The sequence below is a fragment of the Mercenaria mercenaria genome, unplaced genomic scaffold (assembly GCF_021730395.1).
Source record: "Mercenaria mercenaria strain notata unplaced genomic scaffold, MADL_Memer_1 contig_4926, whole genome shotgun sequence".
In the NCBI taxonomy this organism is placed as follows: Eukaryota; Metazoa; Mollusca; class Bivalvia; order Venerida; family Veneridae; genus Mercenaria; species Mercenaria mercenaria.
In genome coordinates this window covers 37,501-63,542 of record NW_026463195.1, presented here as the reverse complement: position 1 = coordinate 63,542, position 26,042 = coordinate 37,501, and the positions used below count along the sequence as shown (strand labels likewise).

At 34.7% G+C, this 26,042-nt stretch overlaps 1 protein-coding gene across 1 annotated transcript in view; it reads right to left on the bottom strand.

Annotated features, from left to right (window-relative positions):
- LOC128554309 (carcinoembryonic antigen-related cell adhesion molecule 5-like) overlaps positions 1-26,042 on the bottom strand; it is a gene marked incomplete at its 3' end in the record, with an annotated part of 50,240 nt that overhangs the window by 9,033 nt on the left and 15,165 nt on the right. The window contains exons 4-5 of the mRNA XM_053535569.1: positions 14,064-14,330; positions 7,629-7,916 (exon numbers count right to left, since the gene is read on the bottom strand). Coding sequence (XP_053391544.1) covers positions 7,629-7,916; positions 14,064-14,330 — 555 coding nt within the window. The remainder of the gene's footprint in view (positions 1-7,628; positions 7,917-14,063; positions 14,331-26,042) is intronic.

The following is a 26,042-nucleotide window of genomic DNA, read 5'->3' as shown; positions in this document are numbered from 1 at the left end:
CTACCATAGATTTTTGCCTGACATATCTACGGTCGTCAAACCGTTGAATGAATTGCTCGAGAAAAATCGAAAGTTCGAGTGGAATGATAAACAAGAGCGAGCATTTCAAAATTCAAAACTTCTGTTGACAAAAGAGCCCGTGCTCACACATTATAATTCGGACTTGCCAGTCCGATTGGGAACTGATGCCTCACCAGTTGGTATCAATGGAATACTCTCGCATGTAATGCCAGACTGCTCAGAAATGCCGATCGCGTTTGCGTCAAAAACTGAACAGAAATATGCGCAGGTCGATAGAGAGGCCTTGGCAACTTATTACTTTGTGAAGAGATTCTACATATACCTGTATGGTAGAAAATTCACACTGATGGTCGATTGCCAGGCTCTGCTTTCTATCTTTTCTCGACAAAAACAGATAGCAGTAACGACCGCAGCACGCATCTAGAGATATGCCTTGTATCTCTCAGGTTTTAATTATGATATTGATTACAAGAGTACTAAGAAAAACGCAAATGTCGATGCATTGTCACGTTTACCCGTGCGTACGCAACAAGAAGATTGCAATGATGGTGAAGATGTATTTTACACTTCACAAATAGAACAATTACCGGTTACTAGCGATCAAATTGCACGAGAAACGCGATGAGACAAAATTTTGTCACGTGTTTATGAACAAGTGCAAAACGGTTGGAATTTGAATGAAAATGATTCAGTGCTAAACGCATACGCGAATCGGAAAAGTGAATTATCGATCCACCGTGGATGTTTATTATGGGGAATAAGAGTGGTCATACCTACAAAGTTAAGGAAACAGATTTTAGATCTATTGCATGCTAGCCATCCTGGCATTGTTAGAATGAAAGATCTTGCAAGAGGATATGTATGGTATCCTGGCATTGACAAAGATCTAGAATTGCTTGTTAAAAGTTGTGTCGGTTGTCAAAAGCAGCAGAAGGCACCTTCAGCAGTTCCTGGGAATGGCCTAGTTCTCCATGGGAGCGCGTACATGTAGATTTTGCAGGACCATTTTTAGTAAGAATGTTTCTTATTATGGTCGACGCACATTCAAAATGGCCGGAAGACATTGAAATGAAAAGTACTACGGCCGAAAGAACGATAGAGGTTTTGCGTACGGTATTTTCAAGAAATGGGTTACCTACAAATATTGTGAGTGACAATGGAACACAGTTTTGTTCAGATATTCTCGCAAAATTCATGAAAGACAATAGTATTTTGCATTTAAGGTCTGCACCGTACAACCCGAGTACAAATGGTCTCGCGGAAAGATTTGTCGGTCATTTCAAACAAAGTATACGAGCTATGCATTTTGAAGCAGGAGATTTCAATCAGAAACTTAGTTGTTTTCTGTTACGGTATCGCAATACACAGCACAGTACGACAAATGAATCGCCTGCAAAGTTATTTCTAGGTAGAATTTTGAGGTGTAGGCTCGATCTTGTCAAACTTAACACAAAAACTTACGTGTCTGATAGGCAAATGAGGTCTTCCTTTTCTGATGACAGAAAATATCGAGAATTCGAAATTGGTAAAAATGTGCTAGCGCGTGATTACCGCGGTAGAGGAAAATGGATTGGCGGTACTATAGTTTCTCGTGAAGGTCCGCTAATGTATAAGGTAGATGTAGGATACAAAATAAAATGGCGTAGACATGCAAATCATTTGCGGAAAACTGAAATGATTGAACCGCGATCGATAGATCAGCCGCATGCAATTGGTATGCATTTATCAAAATCATTGCCGCAAAATAATCCGACTTACAGCCCGGAAAATCTAAATAATAATAGAACAGGAAAGCACCAGATAGATATGGTTTTGATTTAGAGGTTTACTCCACTAGATAAAACAAGTATTTAATGTGGTAATATAGAGGTTAATTAAGACTGGAATTTGGACAAATAACTCTCTTCAGGACTTTATCTCATACTTACTTTATTACAGATAATTTCTACAAAACACGTTCGTGAGGAATTTTACAGAGATAAATAATCATGGGAAAATATTTCATTCATAAAATTTCATTCACAATTCTGTATGATTAGTGTAAATGTTAAAGATAATGTTTACTTCTAATGAATTTGATGCAGAAGCTTCAAATTAAAAAGGGGAGAAGTGTTGTGTATGATACTGCAATGTATAATGTTTAATTATAATAGACATCTATTAACCCCACCTTTGGGAGGTTCTTAGCTTATAATGCTTAAACCATGTAGTATACTCTCTGCAGTTGTAACTTGTTAAGCAATGAGTAATAAATTATAAAACAATAATCTCTTCTCTCTTAATCCTGTAAAGACATAACAGTTATGTTACATATAAGAAAACTCATCTGTTCTGAAAAACATCACCATCTAAAACTGCTCCCATGAAAATAACCGTTTAGCAATTACGCGTATGCAGACATTTTCTCAAAGAATAAAACTAATACTAATGAATACCTGGAAATTCACAATGAAAATGGTCTAGATCTTTTTTCAATACAATAAGCAATAAAACTAAGCCAAAACCATAACTTCCACATCCTCATATGACTCATTTTACAAAATTTCATCAACAGCATGGAACTACATTTTGGACTACTTCACATGTAACACTGAGTAGTTACTTTCTGTTTGGTGTTGTCAGTCCACCAAGCGTAACAGAAGCAGATGTAAGACGTGTCCCAACTTGTTAGAAGGAGACTCGATTCAATTTTCAAATGGTGAAACGTTTACTGTTAAACAGAGTATGAATTGTATTTACAAAATGTTATTATCTGCGCGAATTACCAACAATTTAACATCAGTCAAATAAAGAATGAACTGTGCAGGCGAATAACACTACACAGACAACAAACTAACACTGAAGAACTATGTATGCTGAAAGTAAATAAACATATCCATCAATGCTCTGGTGGGAAGTTTAATATATTCCCTTTATACACTGAACAGCAAAAGAAACTATCCAGTTTTAAAACTGGGGTATTTTTTATTTAAAAACTTTAATTTATAAATCACTTGTGTTTTTCATATCACATTACACTTGAAAAACTTCACGTGTAAAATTTTAAAAAATCAACCAACCGTGAAGTCAATAGTCTCACAACAGCCGTTTTGCACGAAGTTCATCTGCGCCTGTAATTAACACTTTTTTGTGTAATTTCCTTGTCATTGGTAATATTGATAATTGGCTAACTCGAAAAAAAGCATAAAGTTTAAAACATATCGTTGGTTGCACCCCAAGACTGAATCAAATATAACGCGAGCACCCAATTTGGATGTTACAATGCAACTGACGCGCAGATAATATAGCCTTTCAAACGGCTATTGTGGGACTACAGACTTCACGGTTGATTGATTTTTAAAAAAATATCACATGAAGATCTTCAAGGGTAATCTTGGTACGAAGAAACAATTCAAATTTGAAAAATTAACTTTTTATTTGAAAATATACCAGTTATACATCTGGATAGTTTCTTTTGCTGTTCAGTATATAAGAACATGACCAATAGTGACAGTTTCAGAGAAGAGAAAAAACTGCATAAAACCGTAGCTAAATAGCATTTTACTCTGATAGGAATCATGTTTATTCTGCACTTGTTAAGTCCGCACGCTGAACTCAAATGTTGGTTTTAACAAGCTGTTTGAAATTTCGTTTCATATCCTTTCCGCAGCCGTAACGTACTAAAACGTATTAGCGTCTGATGGCCCTTTCACGCTTCCACAGAAACAACATTTATTACACGAAACTTATTTTGAAAATATTTCTGAAATGTCTAGGTCTGCAGCTCTCAAATACGGTTATATCTTACATCTGAGGCATATACTGACACTCTCAGACAACATCAAAAATGACATTTTGAGCGATTTGATGAAGTTCCAAAATTATCACTGTACCCTTGGTCCGTTACGGACCCCTGTGGGATTTCTGTTTATCAAGAGCTCAAATATGTTTTCATAGATTTAAAGCTGACGTGCTGTACTAAAGCCCAGGTAATTTCAATTTATAATAAAGTGCTGAAAATTGGCTCCCCAATAGCAAAAAAAAAAAAAAAAAAAGAAGTCCACGCGCATACATTTAGACGGGGTGACCCCTGCGCGTGACCCCTGACTATCTACGAATCAAAATGCGGCTTTCGTTTTCAAGTTTAGCATTTCTACTTTCATTTTATTTACTTCCGGGAATAGCTGAAGGTCGAGTGACGTCATTTTCTGTGTTGTCAAAAACATACATATGCCTGGCGAGATTGCATAAATATGTGCTGGCCGTCCTAAGGTTATATGCTTACTCACTTACCTTAAAATTGAGAAAACTAATGGTATAAATTGTTAAAAAAAGTTAATGTTTTTAACTGTGTGTAATTTTAATGCAACCATTGCTTTGATCTTTTTGATTTTTTAGCTCAAATTTTCCTGAAATACAGTTGTATTTTTAAATTTTATTATCTCCCTTTCATTTTTGATGAGATTTATATATTTGCCTTAATATCACATTTTTCATAAATATCATAAATAACTAGTGGGTTATTTGAGTAATTCTTTCTTTTTACAGTTGATTTTTAAACTATTACTACATGTAATTGAATTATCCAATTTTTTATTTCTTAACTTTTGTATAGAGCAAAAATGTGTTTTAACAACTAATGTGTTTTTAATGATTACCATTCAAAACCTGTTACTGAAGGAGGTCTTATCCTGTTGTAAGGGCCTGTTTTAGCTTATGTCTTGTTGGTATATTAATTTACTTGTTGCGATTTAATCTCCTTTTGGATCCTTTCAGTTTTGCACATGGAAGAAGAAGGTCGTTTGCAAATAGATGCGAGGGTTGATTTTGCTTCTTATCGAAGGAATCCTCGATTGTTTATACTTGCTGAAGTTTAATATCCCCATTTTGAATGGTTCGGTATCTGTTTCTGCCTGCTTTCAGAAGTTTTATGTGTGTACACAAAGATATTCTTGAGATGCATTTAACATAATTTTCTTGAGCGTTTGCCGCATCGTCTTTTTACGACGTTTCCCTAATTTTTTGTTATGACGTTACGTCATTGTATTATTTCAAAATACCACTGCCTGAAGATATGTACAATTGAAAGCGCTTTCAGTGAAAAATAAAATAATTGAAAAAAACAAAACAAAAACTCAGACGTCTACTGCTGTTTTTCCCTTGATATTGAACTTTTTTATATTTTATTCATGCACAAGGATTCACGTATGGGAAAATCAACTGTTCTAAATTTAATTATATCCCTTAATGCAAACTATCTCTATATATTCAGTGTATCCTCGAGATCCAGTTAACTTTTAGAGAGAGAAAATATAGCTTCTCTGGTCCCAGTCAGTTAAAAAGACTAAAATGTCACTGATTTGTGAGAATGAAAACAGAGATTTGAGTATATATGCAAATGTTGAACCAGTGCGAATGTGTAGTACAATTCGGGCGTTTATATAAAACAGCATTGAAACTAATCTTTTTGGGTTAGTGGATTTGCTGGGGCTAGTTTTGTACTCGTTAGTACTGCTAGGCACTTTGCCGTTATTGGTCTTGTATATTGTGGCGGTAATTTAGTTCGTATAATTATATTCTCTCTATCTTATATATATATATAGAGAGAGAGAGAAAATAAATAACATTACATGAGTTACATACTGCCTACTGTTTTCGTTTATTTACTCATCAGGGCAAATAATACAGACATATATATATATATATATAAATATATATTCAAACTTTGACATCGATTGATTTTTGTACATACATGTATTTATTACCAAAACACATGCACGAACTTCTTCAATAGAGTTGTTATATACAGCATTTCATTAGATAACACTTACTTCATAATATTTCATTAACGGATTTAATCAAACCGTGTCTGATATTTTTCACTGTGTTGCGTTCTATTTGTGCTTCCAAAGGATCTTTTTATAGATTTTATTAAAGTGTAAAGAATCAGTAAAAGTTTTGATGAAATAAACTTCTAAAAACGGATAGCTTATATTAACTAAATGTCAACGCATACGGAAGTTTCAGCTCTTTCCATAAGTATAACATTGCCTTTTTTTTAAATTTGTTCAGTCTCAGATTTAATAAATCTACAAGAGGTTATTTATTTCACTTCTAAACTTAAGAATTATCACCGAAAAAAATAGAAGTTTATCTTGAAATAGTAAGAATGGCGAAATTCTTAACTTTATAACAACAAGTGGGCCATGACGGCTCCAGATCGCTCACCTGAGTTACACAGACTGCACGGACAGTTAGATGGTTATGCAAGGAAAATGTTTGTAAAATTATACTGAAATAATGCTAGTGTTTTCTGACAAGAATATTTTAAAAGTTTCTACTAGATATAGATGGGCAGGTAATGTGTATGTGCATGTTTGGGATGTGTGGCTAGTTGGTGTAAGAAGTGATAGGACAATATCAAACAAGAAGGTTTTTTTCACTACATACATATAGGGAAAAGTGACCAGCCACCCCAGCTGCTGTTTTTTGATGAAACAGAATAATTTGTACAACTTTCATAAAAGGTCACCCATGAAACATTTTTGGCGGCCATGTTTAATGTCAGAAAGGACTATTTTGGTAAAATCATTTAAAAATCGGACCACCAGTTTTAAACAAAAGATTTTTTAAGTTTCTACTATATGTATATAGGGAAATGTGAACATGTCCCTTTGCCATGTTTTATGACGAATCAAATTTCACATAAATGGTCCTTGTGTAACCATCTATCAAGATTGTTCAAATTATTTGTTTTAAAATCGCAGTTTCACACAAGAAGAGTTTTTTTTAAAGTTTTCACTATATACATGTAGGAAAAGTGACCACTCCCTCTGGCAACCATGGTTTAAAAATAATTGGAATGATCTGAACACTCTATGTAGAGGATCACACTAGGGCCATTTGTGTAAAATATTTTAAAGTCGGGCAAGTAATTTTACAGAAGAATATTTTTTTAGTTTCCAATATATACATATAGGGAAAGGTGACCATGCTCCGTGGTGGTCATGTTATTTTGACGAACAGGAAGAAGGTTACAAAAGGACCAGTTGTGTGAAATTATTCCAAAATTGGACCAGCGATTTATGAGGAGATGTCGTTTGAAGATTTTTTGTATTTTTAGTTCTAACGGCCTCTATGTGCAATCAAACGGAACCGCTTAAACAACTTTGGTTAAGGGGAACACTAAAGGAACATCCAGGCCAAGTTTCATTGAAATCCATTTTGTGGTTGTGAGGTAATGTCGTTTAAAGAAACGGACACATCGTGATCACAATAGCTCACCATGAGCACTTCGTGCTAAGGGGAGCTAAAATGTACTTATTTTACCTCCGATATTGAACTGTGACCTTATTATTACCGTAAGAAGGCAACAGAACCCCCACCCCCATAGAATTTTCCAAACATTGAATATGGCTGTCGAGCATTAACAAAATGCCGACAAAGACAATTTCTAGACCTCTGTTTGGATATAAATGCAGACTATTAAATTTCACTACCAAGTAATATTTAATCATTTTTACGCTGTCCTTGCACTATTTATCTGGATTTATAACCTAACCAGTCTATCAACTTAATAATATTTATATCATCTTACAGCACAAAAGTAGCAAATGGATAATACTTACATCTAACTTTAACTGTAACTTGTTTTGTTGTTTTTGGAGACGAAGACTTTCCTGGATTTTCAGCTGTACAAATGTAAGTAGCTGCATCATCAGGATCTAGAGCTCCTAGAGATAAAACCCCCGTACTACTGACAGTAGTTGTCTTCCCTTGCCGAGTTTTTGTCCAGGTATATGTACAACCTGGGTAACAGTCTGCAGAACAAATGATATCTTGCAGAGTTGTCTTCTCATTGTGGATGTAGTCTTGTGTTGACGGTGACAGGTGAGTTGAAGACTGGTATGGTCCATCTACAGTAGTAAGAAACGTTTTAAAGTCATATCCGTAGAATCAAGAAAAGCTCTGGTTAATGTTCGCATATGAAGTAAACAGTAAAAGTTAATTGCAAAGGCCAAAACTCCCCTAAAATAATCAGACTGAAACCAAAGAAAAACTCCATCTGTTATACATCTTTTTTTCCAAACGACAGCTCAATATTTTTACGCCTTGCAAAAACAAGAGCTCTTTGTAAAAAGCTCTATGACGCTGTGTTTTACCCTCATGAAGCCCAAAATAATAGGGGTAATCTATACTGACTACAGGAAACCATCCTATGAAGTTTGTGGTTAGCCAAAATCGTCCGTAGTAATCAAACTGTTTTCGACTTTGACCTTTAACCTGCTATACCCCCAACCACCCCCCGCCCCCCGCAAAAAAAGAAAGAGACATGCAATCATCCTAGAAAGTCAGATGCCTGAAGGCCAAAGTGTTACTTATTGAGCAGAAACCCATTTCCAGTCTTGACAATGTCACGGGGACCTTGGCGTTTGACCTCCTGACCCCCGAGACAATAAGAATCGTCTACCAATCGCAGGAAATCATCCAATGAAAGTTTACAACTGTAATCCAAAACGTTCTTTACTTAAGGATGTACGAGCGTTTTATTCAGGATATCCGCCATTTTGAAAAATGTTTCTTCGAATATTGCTTTCTAACAAAAGTATTGCCAAAAATTGATGCGAAATAATTAAAATATGGCTAGTAATGTACCATTTAACCAAATATATTCTACTTTTTGCGGAAAAAATGTTCACACTTATTTTTGGCTGGCATTTGCCTAAAATTGACCTAAGATTTGCAATGGGGTAGGGGTAGGTAATTTCAAGTATCTATTAAAGTAGATCAGGTCTGGTTTTGATATTTTCCTGACTGGTACATATAATGATAAGCTATAATTGAAATAAAAGTTTTCAAGATAGCACTTCATATCATCCAGAAAATGTAAATTAAAACAAAAGGAACAAAACATATCAAAATTCACCAGTTTTTAACAGCTTTTGTTTGTTCTTAATAAATCTCTTAGATACACGGTGACCCCAACTTTTTTCTTTCCATTTTGAAGCACTTTTGTGTGTCATTAAAGCTGTAAAATATTTTGAAAACCTTAACGTCTGATTTCCTTTGTAGATCTAAATACGTTTTTTTCAATTGAAAATAAAGTGGGTGCGGTAATTATGTCAACATGTAAAAATGAAAGAGATTTGTTAGTGAAAATTTATGCTTATATAATACTGACATCACCTTCTATTCATATTAATCTGTAAGACCTGAAATCCCTATAACATTAAGGGGATGTTATATGTTTTATAAAGTACCACCATTTTTTCAATTTTACAAAATTTCAGAAATGGTTAAAAAGTGGGAGAAGAAAATGCCCTATAAAATTAAAACAAGTTCGGTGACCTGTATTTTTTTCTTCTCTTATTTGTCTTGGAAACTAATGTTCTTCAAGCTCACAGAGTATGAAAGAATTCTTAACGTTACAAAAAATTCTTTCCTACATCCTTAATTAGCACAATCCAATCCAATTTCAATCTCAATGTTACTGTGACCTTGACTTTTGACCTACTGATATGTAAAAAGAAAGGGGTCATCTAACGACTACAGGTATTCCTTAGAAGTTTGACAACTGTAAGCCAAAGCATCCTTCAGTTATTGGGCGGATACATTTTCAGTCACAAGGTTATTTTGACATTGACCTTTCACCTACTGACCCCAAAACAATAGGGGTCATCTACTGACCTCATGCAATCATCGCGTAAAGTATGACCAAGGTAGGCCAAAGTTTTCTTTAGTAATTAAGTGAAAACTCTTCCTAAAAATTCAAGGTCACTGTGATCTTGACCTTTGACCTACTGTCTCCAAAAACAAAAGCGTAATTTACTGGCCACAGGCGATCATCCCATGAAGTTGAATAGTTGTTGGCCAAAGCGTACTTTAGTTATTAAACTTTTCAGTCTCAAGGTTACTGTTACTTTACCTTTGACCTTTTGATCGCAAAACAATTTGGGTCATCTACTCCCACAGGCAATCATCCTATGAAGTTTGAACGGCGGACAGACCGACAACCCAACAATGAGAATTAAACTGCCAGAATATCACAATATACGCCTGTCATAGAAAATAACTTTACACAAGCACCTGTATTTGCAAATGGAATCTTGGAGAGGATCAATTGGAAAAAAAATACTATCATATGATTCAAACTTCGGCAATTTTCAATAATTAAAGAGCCATAAAGTAACTGCTTACCGAACTTGACGTATAGTAAAGCATATTCTGTATAAGTTTGGTAGACCGCAAGTACAAACAACGACATACCCAGTTCTAACAATCACGTTAAAAACTTAAAACAAGAGGGCCATGATGGCCCTATATCGCTCACCTGTTATCATTGCACTTGAGGACAAGAAGGTCCTCAGAAAAAATATCTAAGTCCTAAGGACAGGAACAACAAAGGGAAGAAATTTAACCAAAAAAAAAAAAAAATCTTACAAGGTACAGATATGTCAAAAATACATCTAAAAATTGGAGGTACCATCCATGTTGTACCACAGAAAAGTGGTCTCGGTTTTTCCCTACGGCCAATAATAAAAAAGTTACTACAAATAAGCTATTTATAGTAACGTAAAAGGGAAGTAATTAAAAAAAAATTGTAAGTGAACAAAAGAAGGATCTGCCAAATAAATCTGTTGACATAAATGAAATTTCAGATCAGTATCTTCATTAGTTACGGAGATATACCCATTTTAATTTGAAATAAAGGGAGGTAATTTGACATAAAATCAGTCCATAGTTATCTACCCTGATTGGCTCAGTCCAACTAATGACAATAATGAAATTTCAAATAAGTCCTATAAGTACTTACTGATATAAATCCATTTTGATTACAATCAGGGGAGGTAATAAGATATAAAATAACTCTGGAACCTACGATTGGATCTGATTTGTCATGGAATCCAAGATTTGTTGTTGTTGAAGATATTTTGAAAGTTTGTGTCAAATAAAACCATAAATGAAGTCTCTATATGGCTGCAAAAGCCAAAATAGCCAATTTTGGACCTTCCAGGGGCCATAACTCTGGAACCCATGATGGAATCTGGCCAGTTCAAGAAAGGAACCAAGATCTTGTGGTGATACAAGTTGTGTGCAAGTTTGGTTAAAATCAAATCATAAATGAAGCTGCTATTGTGCAAACAAGGTCAAAATAGCTAATTTTGGCCCTTTCAGGAGCCATAACTCTGGAACCCATTAAAGGATCTGGTCGGTTCAAGAAAGGAACCGAGATCTTATGGTGACACAAGTTTTGTGCAAGTTTGATTAAATTCAAATCATAAATGAAGCTGCTATTGTGCAGACAAGGTCAAAATAGCTAATTTTGGCCCTTTCAGGGGCCATAACTCTGGAACGCATAAAGGAATCTGGCCAGTTCAAGAAAGGAACCAAGATCTTTTGGTGATACAAGTTGTGTGCCAGTTTGGTAAAAATCTAATCATAAATAAAGCTGCTATTGTGCAGACAAGGTCAAAATAGCTAATGCTGGCCCTTTCAGGGGCCATAACTCTGGAACCCATAATGGGATCTGGTCAGTTCAAGAAAGAAACCGAGATCTTATGGTGATACAAGTTGTGTGCAAGTTTGGTTAAAATAAAATCATAAATGAAACCACTATCGTGCAGACAAGAAATTGTTGATGCACGGACGCACGCACGGACTAAAGAGCTCACCTGTGTAAAAGGCTTCAAGTGTGTTTGTATAATGTAATGGTACAAATACAGAGCTAGGTTTATATAAATATAAACTCTGTTTATATAAATATAAACATCTCGGTTCCTTTCTTGAAGACCTTGTCTGCACAATAGCTCTAGCTATTATGGATACAGAGAAAAAGATATTCAAAATTTCTTTATACCGGTATTAGCGTATTAGCCTCTATTATATACATGTCACACACATGGGCATGGCCATTTTTTAACCTAGGGCAATAATTTGAACAATTAGTAGTCTGTGAAACCCAGTATTACACGCCATATATCCAAGAAATATTTGTGTAAAATTGTTTCGGACAAAAATTTATACATAATAGAGATAAAGTAACAACTCCCCCTAGCGGCCATGTTATATGACAACTCAAAATAATTTGAACAATCTCGGTAGAAGGTCGCACAAGAACCATTAGTGTGAAATTATATTTAAATCAGCCAGTAGTTTCATAACGGAAATCTTTTTCAGTTTCCACAAGATAGATAGATAGATAGATAGATAATAGATAGATACATACATACATACACACATACATAGATTATTACAAAAGTTATAAAAAAGACAATGATTAAATAATAATAAAAAAATCATTAAACAAATATTTCAAGTTTAGTCGTGCTTCTTACATTATTCTCCGCTGATCTTATAACAAGGATAACCCATGAAAGTAACTTGAAGAGCACTTATTTTCAAACTGGGTCCTCGACTCATTACGGCACCGATTTAGTTATATGTTAAGTAAAAGAAAAGAAAAACATTAATGAAAAACTACGCGCGAAAGAAGAATCAAATAAGGATAAAGTACTAAAGAGAATATATTTTAGTGAGTACCTTAATAATAACAACTCAAGTTTAAATAACCACTGAATATCACTATCTTATAGCTTGGCTTTTCTCAAGTAATTTGCCTTTTTTAAACAGATGTACTATACATATTGCAAAACATTGACCATGACTAGTGGTGGCCATGTTTTTTGACTAAACAAAATAATTTAAACAGTCTTGGCAGAAGGTGACAAGGACCAGTTGTGTGAAACAACTTATCATTTTGCAGTGAAAATGTACTTATCGTTTCTTTTCTGTTGTTTTCAAACAGAAGTAATTATTTATTTTTGGCTTAGTTTAGGCCATATAAGATTTTTAACTAGCAAATTCGATGAAATGGTACCCCCCACCAAATGGGTTTGTGGTGAGGAATGGCAAAGAAATACATCCGGCAAAAAGTTAAGGATGTTACTAAGAAGCAAATTATTCCATTAATCAGGATCAATTTATCAGAAAACGAATGTTTTAAGTGTACATAATAAATGTATGTTAAGTTGATCCTGACTAATGAAATCATTTTGAATGGAATATGTTTACTGTAATAGGCTTAGCTTCATGCAGTGTTTGAAAAATATTGGGAGGGTGGTCGGGTGACCGGGTGAGGGTACAAAACTTCAGATGTTGATAATAGATATTGATGGAAAATAAAAAAATGGAAAAGAAAATGGTTGGGGTGGTAGGTGGTGGGTGTATGATCAGGGGTTGCGGTGGCTGGGTGGAGGAGCAAACTGGGGGGGGGGGGGTACAACTTTGTATGTTTATTGATAAATATTCATCGAAGGTTTCAGGTTATAATTAATAAGAAAAAATGGAGAAAAAAAACTGGGATGGGTGAGGGGAAGAGGAGGTATGACCAGGGCGGTAGGGGTGACCAGCTGTGGGTACACAACTTCACATATTGATAATAAATGTTCATGGGAAAAATGAAAGAATTTTAATGAAATTCTACCAACTGGTTAGTTTGTTTTGAAAAAAAGGTGTGAATTTTTAAACAATTGAAGGGCAATAACTCTGAAGTTACTGAAGAGATCCTGACCAAATTGTGTGTGCCCTACCACATTACGGTGATCTGAATTCAAAAATGTCAGGGTTATGAAGCAGAAATTGCCATATTTACAGTACCCTATATAGTTAACACTAGAAACTACTAAGGGCCATAACGCCGATGTTACTTGAGCAATCTGACTGAAACTTGACGGACCGCATTTCCCTATAGTGGTGAACATGTAGATGAAGTTTTATTAAAATATTCCTACCACTTCCTAGGCATGGCTCCGGACGCACGCACGCACGGATGGACAGACGGATGGACGGACAACGCCAAAACTATATACCTTCGCCTTCGGCTTAAAATAATCGGAATTTATTCATTTATTATGTTGGGTTTCACGTCGCAACGACACGATTATAGATCATATGGCGACTTTCCAGCTTTGATGGTGGAGGAAGACCTAAGGTGCCTCTCCGTGTATTATTTCATCACGAGCGGGCACCTGGGTAGAACCGCCGTAAAATAATCAGAAACTTACAAATAACATTGACAGTAAAATCCTTTGTTTGTGTGGACCTTCCTGATCTCGTTGCTGTGCATCTGTATGTTCCAGCCTCTGAAATTGCAAGCCTTCCCAGACTGAGCACTGCTGTATTACCGATGATCCCCGCTTGTCCTATCTTGGTCCACATAAAACTACAAGGTGGGTTACAGCTGGCTGTACAAGTCACTGGATTAAAGTATGTGCTTTCTGCCCTCTCGTAACTTGTATCACTAGGGCTGAAGTCTATGTTTTCCGGGCCGTCTGGAACGTAAAAAGCGGTAAAATACAATCGAAATTAAATTTTAAACATATGTAACTTGGTCTTCGGAAAATGATCTATTTAAATGTATTGAACATGTAAACGTAAAGGACGTTTATGTAAGTATTGACTAGTGAGCCATTGAATAAGATCTGATATTCACAGTCAGAAAATTATATTGACTATTGACTACAAAGGTATGAATGACTGATGATGAGGAAAGACAGAATGAATGAATGAATGAATAAATGATGACGATGATGATGGCAGATGAATGACGAATGTTAACTGGGGCCAAAACAGCGATTTTTTGAGAGAAAACGTTCTTTCTTTAAAACTTACGTTACACAGGAAACATTAATAATAAAAAGAAACATTTAATATAACATTTATTTTTGTATAAGACTTTACCAAAGTTGAATGGGGGAAATGATTTGTAAACTGTAAATTGGAGTTATGGAACCTTGATCATAGCGGCGATTTCATGATACCGACAAGTTATAGTTTAGTTTAAACATATTTTATTGCTTATAATACATGTATTTATATCATTACATCAAGATATGGATATTAACAATCGATTGAATTATAGCAATAGGGTCGGACCACAAGTTCTGCCAACATTAGTAAACGGCCCTTCCCTCAAGTTATGGAGAGTTTGGAAGCATTCAGTACATGTTTACATTCAAAACTTTCAAAAATAAATAAATACATAGAGAAGCAATTTTGCCGAAATGCAAGTCGGAATTATGAAAACGTCTGTGTGAGGGGTCAATTAATGACCCCAAGTATGTGTGTTGAGTTTCAAAATAGTTGGTCGAGTAGTTTTTGAGAAACATCCTTACATGCTAAACTTTCACATCCTTTTTGTTTTAAAAAGGAGCTGAATGTTTAAATGTAATGTTATGAAACCTGCTCTATGAACCAACGACTCGCATAGTTTCGAAGAAATCTGTCGACATATAAAATTTAACCAAAATGTCTGAGTTGAAAGTGGGGATAAATCGGATGAAATGTAAGGCAGAGTTATGAATTAAGTGCTAAATACATTTTCTACAAAGAAAAAAAAAGATAAAATACAATATTTAATTTAAATGGGAAACGATTTTCGTCACGCTGCCATAACTGAAATTTATTATGTATACTTATATTTGTGATGGTGACGTGATACTTCCACACTGGTGCAGTGGTTACCGAGTTCGTATTGAACACCAAAGGTAGGGAGTTCTATCCTCACGGGAAGTAATTTTTTTTTTTAATTTCTTTTTTATTTCAGTGTTTTTTGGGGTTTTTTTTTCATGAGTTTTGAAAGCATTGTAAAAAATAATGTCATTCATGTGAAATTTAACAAGTGTTTTATTAGTGATGTCAGGTTCCAGTGTACTGTCTGTAGATAAAACTTATTTTTAAAAAAGGTTTTGGGAACAAAAAATACAGGCATTGAACTATGAAAAGCACATAATGCTCTTCTTTCCGTTCACATATATTTCATCCACAAGCTTAAAAATCACTGACCAGAGTTTATTACTAGGAAAAAACAAACTATTGGCTATGAATTATCAATAAACATCAAAAAGGCTCCTACTACCATTCCTATTCTATATCAGTAGTGGTAAAAGATTAACCATTAAAATGTCATAGACTGTTAACTTAGCAGTTCAGTAAATAAAACAGGAGTTTTCGAGAATTTCGGCAAACAGTGATTTTCTCTGGGTAAAATTCACATCACTAACTTTTAAAGATAACTAGTCTTTTGGGTTTTAAACAAGCTTTGTGCATGTAAATGATTTTCATTCTCCCATACCAGACGTCTATCATAGCAGTATTTTTGCCTTAAAGTTGGACACATTCTTCCTTCTAAAAGGAACCGTAACTTTCTTTAGTTCTTAATATATAGAATATTTGTAGAGTTTTCGCATGTCAAGATTTAATCTTAATGCATTCTAAGACATTCAGTCAGAAATCATGAATTATCATATATTCTTAAAATTTTTAATAGATCTTAAAGAACATAAACTTTTAAAACGGATCCATAATTCCAGATAATTCCAGCAGCACTCCTTTAATTTTCAAGGGGCACTGGTGATTTTTCATGGGAGCTCTGCCTTCTAGGTAGCACCTAAGTTATTATTATATTTTAACATTCTTATGGAGCATTCAGATATATCTAGCAAAGTGATAACAATAGAATATTTTATCTGATATTTTTTGCCTGGTCTATTACTTGTTTTGCATTGATGTAAATTCAATACTAACATGGCTCGATTTGATTTCCAGTAAAACAAAGAAGGAATTCAAACTCTGCATATTCAGCGATAAACAATGGTTGACGCGCGGACCGGTAAGAGAGCATTATGATGGTTGACGCGCGGACCGGTAAGAGAGCATTATCACGTCAATTATGGCGTCAAATTGCTACATGACGTCCATTTCATTACTCCACGGGGAAATGAAGTCCAGCAGAATATTCATCAAAATATTTCAATGAGCATGTTAGAATGAAAACAATCAAAACTTTCTTGTGATTTATCCTCTAACTTACCACGGTTCATCGTTCAGATGCTTGCACCGTTGTTGTTCAATTTCTACGCATCTGAACTCTGAACCGTGGTAAATTAGACGACAAACCACTCTAAGGCCTTGATTATGTATTAAATAACTTTCAACATAATAGCAAGATGGTGTGCCAGGTGTAAGCTGTCAATTCTCCAAAAGTCAAGGTTATACTTTGGGGTCATTTTTCCCATTAATTCTCTTGTCAGGTCTATAGTTGTTGTATGCATGGCTTTAATAAAATGCATTGACAAATGAGACACGGTATTACAGGCCCATCGCTCAAAAGTCATTGTAGCATTTGGTGGTAAAATAATTTAAGTATTTTTTCTTGTCCGGCCTCAAATTTCTTTATTGGTAGATAATTATTCTGTTATAAATGAAAAGAAGAAATTGTTGGTTGATCCTTTCAATGTCTGTCTCTATATTTTAGGTGTATACCACAAAAACCTTTACCACACAGCCAGATATTTCCATCCACAATCATGTGAGCGATTATTTTTCTTGCATACCATAATAAAGAAATAACAGACGCTCTACCACTAGGCTGCGTGTTTAGGTATGATATACGCGGTTGAAATGGGTTAGTATATTTTCCCGTTCACGACCATGGTTCTTATAGAATACCTAGGGGTAGGGTATAACATGTACAGAGGCATTTTCTTTCTGATCTGGCGCCAGTGATTCTGCCATAAGTGCAAGGATGATACATCTTTACAAACAATGACATTAAGCTAGAACGCGACATTATGCGAATTTCTAGTAGCGTCTTGAAATTTGGCATGTGTAAAGTTGATCATATTTCAAACAATGTGCGGTTTATTTTATACTAATAGATCTAACCAGTTTTTGCAGTACGGTACACGAGACGTCAAAGTTGACCACCAAAGCCCTATTTTGAAAATGACGTCGCCGCGTATCCTTGGTAACTTTTACGGGTACTGCAGGTTATGTTACTGAAATAAGAGTGTAATATGTTATAAAAGTACAGCCGTACTTAATCAGTAGCAATTTTTTGTAAGTTTTTACATTTCAACACTTATATTTTCAAGGTTTGTTAAATTAAATGTACTTGCCGGTACAGGCTCTAAAAAAATCAAATTAATCAGTTTCAGTTTCAGTATCTGTTTGTCTCCCTTGGATATATTTTTGCATGAATAAAACAAGTATAAACTCGTTAATATTAGTACTAAAGAAATATTATAGAAAAATCTATTTAGAAATATAAATTTGCCTTCAAAATATTATTATTGTGTAAAAGCAGCTTGTAATAAAAAATAAATACACACGCAGACCTAATATAAATGCAAATTTGACGTGCCCGTGTAAGAGTGATGATTGTTTTAGAATGCTATATAACTACACCAATTTTTCAATTTTAGTAGTGACAGCAATATGTTTTTTAATTGAGTCTTCAGCCAATTACTTCTGTTATTTTTGTTTTTATAGAACCTTTATGAATATATAAATATATATATCTGCATTTCTTCTTGAAACACATGTGTTTTATTAGCTGCATACACATCAAACCTTAGTAGTGCTGGGGTATCTGACTTCGACAACGGTAACGACTCCCGACTGATTCCCTCTACGTATGGCACAATGATCTGATTTATGTAATCAATCATGGTTTCGAAAAAGAAAATTTAATAGCGTAAAATAAAAGTGAAATACAGTGTATTTCATATCGAAAAATAAAATTTCCGTATCATTTTACGTCACAGGGCGCAAAATATAAAATCAGCAGAGGTTAAGGGGACACATATTGCTACATTCACAATTCATACAGAAATGAGGAAGGGGTGCATATTCAAGAAATTGATTGTGGGAAGATAAAAAAACATATTCCTAAACTGATATAATATTGATGGACACCTGTAATATTCAGTAATTTGTGGATAAGGATGTGGTACTATGAATGTAATAGGAAAACAGTCTTCGTGAAAGTACATTCAACACAGAATATTAAGCTTTTGTATAAGGAAAGAACAGGTTTTTTTTTTACAATACCCATGTTACAAATAATGTTGAAGGGATGAGATTTTCTTTCTAACGCACCAGGTTTGCTTAAACATGTAAAAAATGAACGCCACGTCATTTCAACTCGGGATGGACGCCATCTTTCTCACTGATAAAAAATGTAAACAAAAAAAAATCAGAGTGGGATTAGCATTGCAAGGGCATAACATGACATTCTACACAATGAATACCTTAGAACAGATATGTAAGATGCTACACAGGTCTGGTGGGTTAAATGCATAACGTCGATCAAATGAAATTGATCTTGAAAAGGTGGTTAATTTTAGTTTATTTACATGGTTTTTAATTTTCCCACGATTTCTCGGCGATTCACTGCAAAAAGTATTACTGCGCTGGACGAACGGTAACTCTAATAAACAACGGGAGACAACTTAGGTGTCAGCACGTGTATGATTTTTTTTTAAAAAAAGAACGTGTCGATGATTATAATTTCTTATCAGATAACGATTCCTATTCAGATATTCGTCTTTAATATCAGAAAATTAGTAATTTATATGGACATTTATCAAAAAATATTACTTACAGTGGACTACTTTGTGCATCAAACTGGTTTCCGCTTCAGTTGTGAGGCACTTCCGTTATATAGTAATCGCAACTTGACCGCGATGGTTGACTTTCGGCTGATTATTCATATCGAATATTTCATTGTAGAAATAAAGGGTGATGAGGGTAGCCATGTATATTTATATGGAATATGTTTGTATCCAGTGCAGTATCAAAGTATGTATACTTGCATTTGATCAGTTAAAACTTTCCAATACACTAATTTATAATTGCACAAATTTATATTTCCACTTTCTCATGCAGCTCGTGTTTTACGTACACTCCTTTTCAATAATAGGTTGTGCCTCATTATGTATTATAATACAAAGGTCAACCATCGGGGTCAAGTTGCGTCCACTATACTTTTTGACAACAATAACATAACACAAAATGAATCAATAAAGTCACTTATAAACCGACTGCTACTTAGATCAGTTTAAGTATAGTTGTTGTTACAACATTATACTTGTTCATTACGTTATGAGATTAAGTTTTTCTTAAACTGCATAATCCATTAATCACGTTTAGATGATATTGCATTTACAACTTGTCTGACCCCGTTTTTTACGTGAATGACAGCAATCTCGTGCAACTCGTGCAAACAGAGTTATGAAAAGTATGGTGGAGAATTCAAGGACAAATTATAAATGACATTAAAGTGAGGATAACTGTATATTCGTCCAGTTTTGATCATTCACATTCCTGCTGTGTATTAGTAAGTTTTGTGAATAAGATCAGAATGTTACTTTTGCACATATACACATTGATTGGACCTCTAAACCAAATTTCATACCTTATTTTAGGGATTTTTAAGACAATACGTTTTCAAAAGTTTGTTGAATGTGTTTTGATATTGAAGTGCATTGTAGTTCATGAATACCAAGTTGAAAATTAATAATGGAACCATTTCTAGGCCCTTATTGTAAGCCACTCGGCTTCTGTAACGATAAATGTTTAATGTATTAAGGGGAAATACTCTTTTAGTTTTGGAATGTGGCATTCCTTGACCACCATATCTTTTTTTATGCACTACTTTGTAAACAAACTAAATAATATACAGTACAATCGCGATCCTACGAAAAGCCAAGGGACCGGCCGTTTTTGTTTTTTTTTCGTAATATCGCATTTTCGTTCGACCGTAGCATAGGAAATTTCGCTATACAGCACTTTAATTTCTACACGTCGTAACCTGTGATATTTAAACATGTGATTTTCGAAACGGAGTACATGTATACCAATTTTATATGTACATCTAGGTTTACTATAAATCTTATTCGAATCTGAACTTAGATGGAATCTGGAATGTAAAACGGGTTGTTTTTTCTTCACTTTTTATTCACTGTAAATAAAACATATTTAGGGTACATCGTTGCATGAGAACAAAAAATCGCAGCTGCATATTCCGATACCCTCAGCTACCCTTTACTGAATTGTTCGGAATAATAAAACGACAATATACAGACGATCAGGACTTAAATATTGTTTTATTGTTTTTAAGCAGTGATTGTTTGAGATGTATAGATATCGAAGCAAGTGTGACTGGAATGCCATCCGATCTGATAGTTATAAGAGAAATATTAACCACTAACTTGTGTCGTAGTGCACAGCGTATGTGTTTCGAATTTAATTACTAAGTTTTCACACTTTAATTACTGTTTACGACCAGCTAAATGATAGTGACACTTTCCACTCTAAATCGTATTCACGCCGTTATGGAAGGTGTGAAAATTTAGACGATACAGGTAGTCGTAAAATAGCAACTTAAAAATTTAAAAACATGATTTAACGGCATAACAATACATTCGTTGGAGCGCATTTTTTGCAAAATTGCATTTTCGTAAAACCGCAACTTTGTAACATAGAAATAAGAAGGAAAGCAGCCGGGACCACAGCACCTTTTCGTAGTATACCGGTATTTCGTTAAATTGTGATTCGTAGCATCGCGAATGCACTGTATTTTAGCTTACATATGCAAAATGAAAAGAAAGGCAGTGAACTTATTTCACTTTTTTTCTTTAAATTAGAATCTGTAGGATATTGATAAATGTTTGGACAAGGTAAAGCACTATTATTTTCGCACAAAAATATTAATTGTTGACTTTGAATGTACGCAATAAGTCGTATGTAATTCAACAGTAACTTTCTTGTTTCAGTTTTTCTCATTTTTATTTTAGTGAGCAATCCTTTGTGTACTTATAACAGTTGAAATAGTATCCATTTCATGTACCAAAACTTTGTACTTTTTTGCAGGTAAATTTTATCATACCCCACCCACTTTTTTCTAACTTCAAAGTATGCGTCCCCTTAAAGGTACGATATTTCATGTCCGCGCCAACTTTTCAAATTTATTGACTTTGTAGGCAAAACGCTAAAATTTAGCTCCGCTAAATAAAGTACGTCTACAGTATATTAATATACTTGGAGTACCCAATATCATGCAATAAATATAAGCCCTGGCATAAAGGAAAAATAACTATGCTTGTGCAGTTTCATACCCGTAGCGGTGGGGTGAGATAGCACTCTTCCGACAATGAAAGAACTTTTCCTTCTCCTTTTTATTATATAAGTTGAAGTAAAATTCCGAAAACAACAGTCATTTTACCAATTTTGACCAAATGTTTCGGGACCATCTTTTCCTCTAATCTTAAAGTGCCATCAAACGAAAATGCATTACATTTGCCTGAGTTCTGCTGCTGGAACGGCGTAGGCGTAGCGCTTGAGGCGGAAAGCGCAATGAATTTCGTGTTCTACTAACCATATACCGTTCCATGCGTCGGCACGCGGTTCGCACCGCTGCTCTTACCAGCAGCGTGTATTGAAACATTAACAATCAAAGGTCTTTGGGGACCAGTAAAACAATAAATAATGCAGCTGATAAGCTAAACACAATGGCCGAATTATGATGTCTCAGACGTATCTGCAGACGTCGAATTACGGTACAAAATTTACGCATGGGGGTGGGGGAAATAAAATCACATGTACCGAAAAACTTGAGTCGGTGACCCACCAGTTTTATTTGTCATTTGGACTCGTATACATTTTAAACACCGTTTATTGAAAAAAAAAATCAAAAATTTAATTCAGGGATTTCTTAATATGCCACTTTAAAGTCAAAAAGTGTAGCGAAACTGAACGTCAATTTTTAGTCAAAAACGAAATTTTCTTCTCATTTTTTAAATATTTGTCGGCGTAAAACAATGATTTTTACATCAGCATAAAGGAAAAATTAATTCTAGTCGTACAGTGTAGAATTTAAGATTTTTTTTTTTGGCTGGTGCCGTTGCGGTATCCGTAACAGTTGCCAAGGATACGCGGCTACGTCATTTTCAAAGTCAACTTTGACGTCTCGTGTACAAAAACTGGTTGGCTCTATTGCTATAAAATAAACTGCAACTTGTTTGAAATATGGTCAACTTTACACAAGCTAAATTTTAAGACGCTACTCGAAAGTTCGCAAAGTGTTGCGTTCTACCTTAAAGTGCGTTTATATCAACGTACGTTATTATCTCTGTATACTCAGTTGTAACTGATATTAAATCAGATACAGGCGCGCGATTCCACCAATAAATGCGGTTTATGTTGCAGCATTTTACACTGCGGAACCATTTTATTTTTATAAACATACTTATGTTATATTTAACTATCAAATAACCTTTTATATTCTATAAATATACTTTTTTTCTGTATTTTCCATTTTAGGAGAACCAGTTAAATTGTCTTTCTATTATGGCGTACCGTAACTACCGTTAGGGTCGAAAATGCCGATTTAGCTTTAAGACAATTCGATTTAGTATGACCCAGGGTCGGACATATTCCAATTAGTATGACCCTGGTTGAGAATTAGCTTAAAGCTATTTCATTTAGTACGACCCAGGGTCGGACATATCGTATTTAGTATGACCCAGGTTCGGAATTAGCTTAAAGCTATTTCATATTTAGTACGACCCAGGGTCAGACATATCGGAATATGTCCGACCCAGGGTCATACTAATTGTAAATATGTCCGACCCAGGGTCATACTAATTGTAACTATGTCCGACCCAGGGTCGTACTAAAGATGGCTGCCGTAATTGAGGGTCATACTATTTCTGAACTAGCTTAAAGCTAATTGGAATATGTCCGACCCAGGGTCATACTAATTGGAATATGTCCGACCCAGGGTCGTACTAATTCGAATTGTCTTAAAGCTAAATGGATTTATCTTAATTCAGGGTCATACTAATTCCGAATTGTCTTAAAGCTAATTGGAATATGTCTGACCCAGGGTCATACTAATTGAAATATGTCCGGCCCTGGGTCGTACTAATGCGAATTGTCTTAAAGCTAAATATATTTATCTTAATTCAGGGTCATACTAATTCCAAATTGTCTTAAAGCTAATTGGAATATGTCTGAACCAGGGTCATACTAATTGGAATATGTCCGACCCAGGGTCGTACTAATTCGAATTGTCTTAAAGCTAAATAGATTTATCTTAATTCAGGGTCATACTATTTCGGAATTAGCTTAAAGCTAATTGGTATATGTCTGACCCAGGGTCATACTAATTGGAATATGTCTGACCCAGGGTCGTACTAATTCGAATTGTCTTAAAGCTAAATGGATTTATCTTAATTCAGGGTCGTACTAATTCGTTTTAGTATGATACTATATAGAATATGTCTGACCCAGGGTCGTACTAAATATAATTAGCTTAAAGCTAATTCACAACCAGGGTCATACTAAATAGAATATGTCCGACCCTGGGTCATACTAATTTGAATATGTCCGACCCTGGGTCGTACTAAATCGAATTGTCTTAAAGCTAAATGAATTAGCTTAAAGCTAAATGATTCTTATCAATTAGTACGACCCTGACGCTAAATATAGTAACTAAGATGTGGCCAATCAAAATACCTGTTACATACTCAGCACTCGTCAAGCAAGTTGCTCGCATCTAAATTCTCTTTATCCAGTATAGCGATCGTCTTTTCATTACTCATGCAATTAAACCTGTCAGTTTGGCAGAACATCGCAGAATTCACTAAACCACTTATTTACATCAATTTGTAACCGTTAATGCGTTATTTGTAAAAGAGAAAAAATGACTCCTGGTATCAAGCGACAGTTAGACTCAGATAAATAGCTAAGATACTGCCTGTTTATATGTCCAAGACAGATTGTAGATGTTTGAGTAAAAAAAAACAACTGCTGAAGCCTTTGGTGAAGTTTATGTATCTTTTAACCTATTTCTAAAAAAAGAAGAAAAAAAAAAGACAATAAAAATGAAAAGTATAGAAAAATTTCATTTGTAATGTCATACTGATTATCGATTGATATAACTTTTGATCTTTGTTTTACATTTTGCTTTAACATACTCGTGAGGACAAAACCTGTTTTGTTGAAAATAAAAAAAAACGAAATTTTTTAGTGATTTGGTAGATAAATTGACCCTTTGGGACATAGATGATTAAACATTTATACCGTGTCTGTTAGCTGTGATTCCTAATGGGCAGTTTGCCGTAGTTCCAAATGGCCATTTATCAAATTAGATTGCTAAACGTTTATACAAGACAAAGTTTAATGGATTCCTAACAATTTCATACTTGGATGGCATTAAAATTTTCGGTTTTCCAAGACCAGGATTAAGTCGGGTTTTTATTTTTTTATGCGTTTCTTGTTGCAACATCCATTCGATATAACTTCAATTTAACTTCTACATTAGTTTATACACACGTAAATATAAACTTTGTATATTTTAAAACTATCTATTTTAAATTTAATAATATTTATTGTTAATATTAATTACAATGGGAATAATTTAGTAACATTTTCCAATAGATTTGGCCACGAGTTATATTAAAATTAGCTAACGGTCCTCTCCACAAAATGACATTAAAACGGAATATTGTTAACAAAGTCCATAAATATCATTTTAGTTTGGAAACTATACGTTGTACAGGCAATATTTTATTTGTCGTTATGGCGTAGATCTGTATGCCAATATTACGAAAATTATTTTGCGAAAACAACCCCTTTTTGCGAGCAGTAAACAATTGGATGTACATTAAAGGACTCGAACTTTACGTCGTTAGACATGTCCTGGAAATTTGAGTGGTCTGAGAGTTTTGTCATTCCACTAATTGCTCCTTTCACTGGTTACGAAAGTTCTAAGTTACGAGATACCGAGATCGTTAGGTTATACACACAGAATCTGCCTTACTCTATTAGCTCTAATATCGAATGCATCCGTGCAAACATTGGTTGCAATTAGATCACCAAAATAGCGTGCAGCATTATCATTTACAAAAAGGAAGTTACAATTGGTGCTTTTCAAAATCCAAATTCATTAAAACGCAATTTAGGGGCTAGGGGTTTAAGTTGCATACCTGTAGTACTTTGCGTATCATGCGCAACCCCTAAATATTTGGCTACATGACTGCTATTTCTGTGTTGCGTTTGCTTCAGGAAATGGTTGAAATGCACGTGTATGATATGCGCGTGTCTGTATAAAGTAGTGGTCGAAATGCACTTTTCTGTATGCAGTAGTGATCGTAACGCACGTGTCCGTATGCAGTAGAGTTAAAATGCACGTGTCC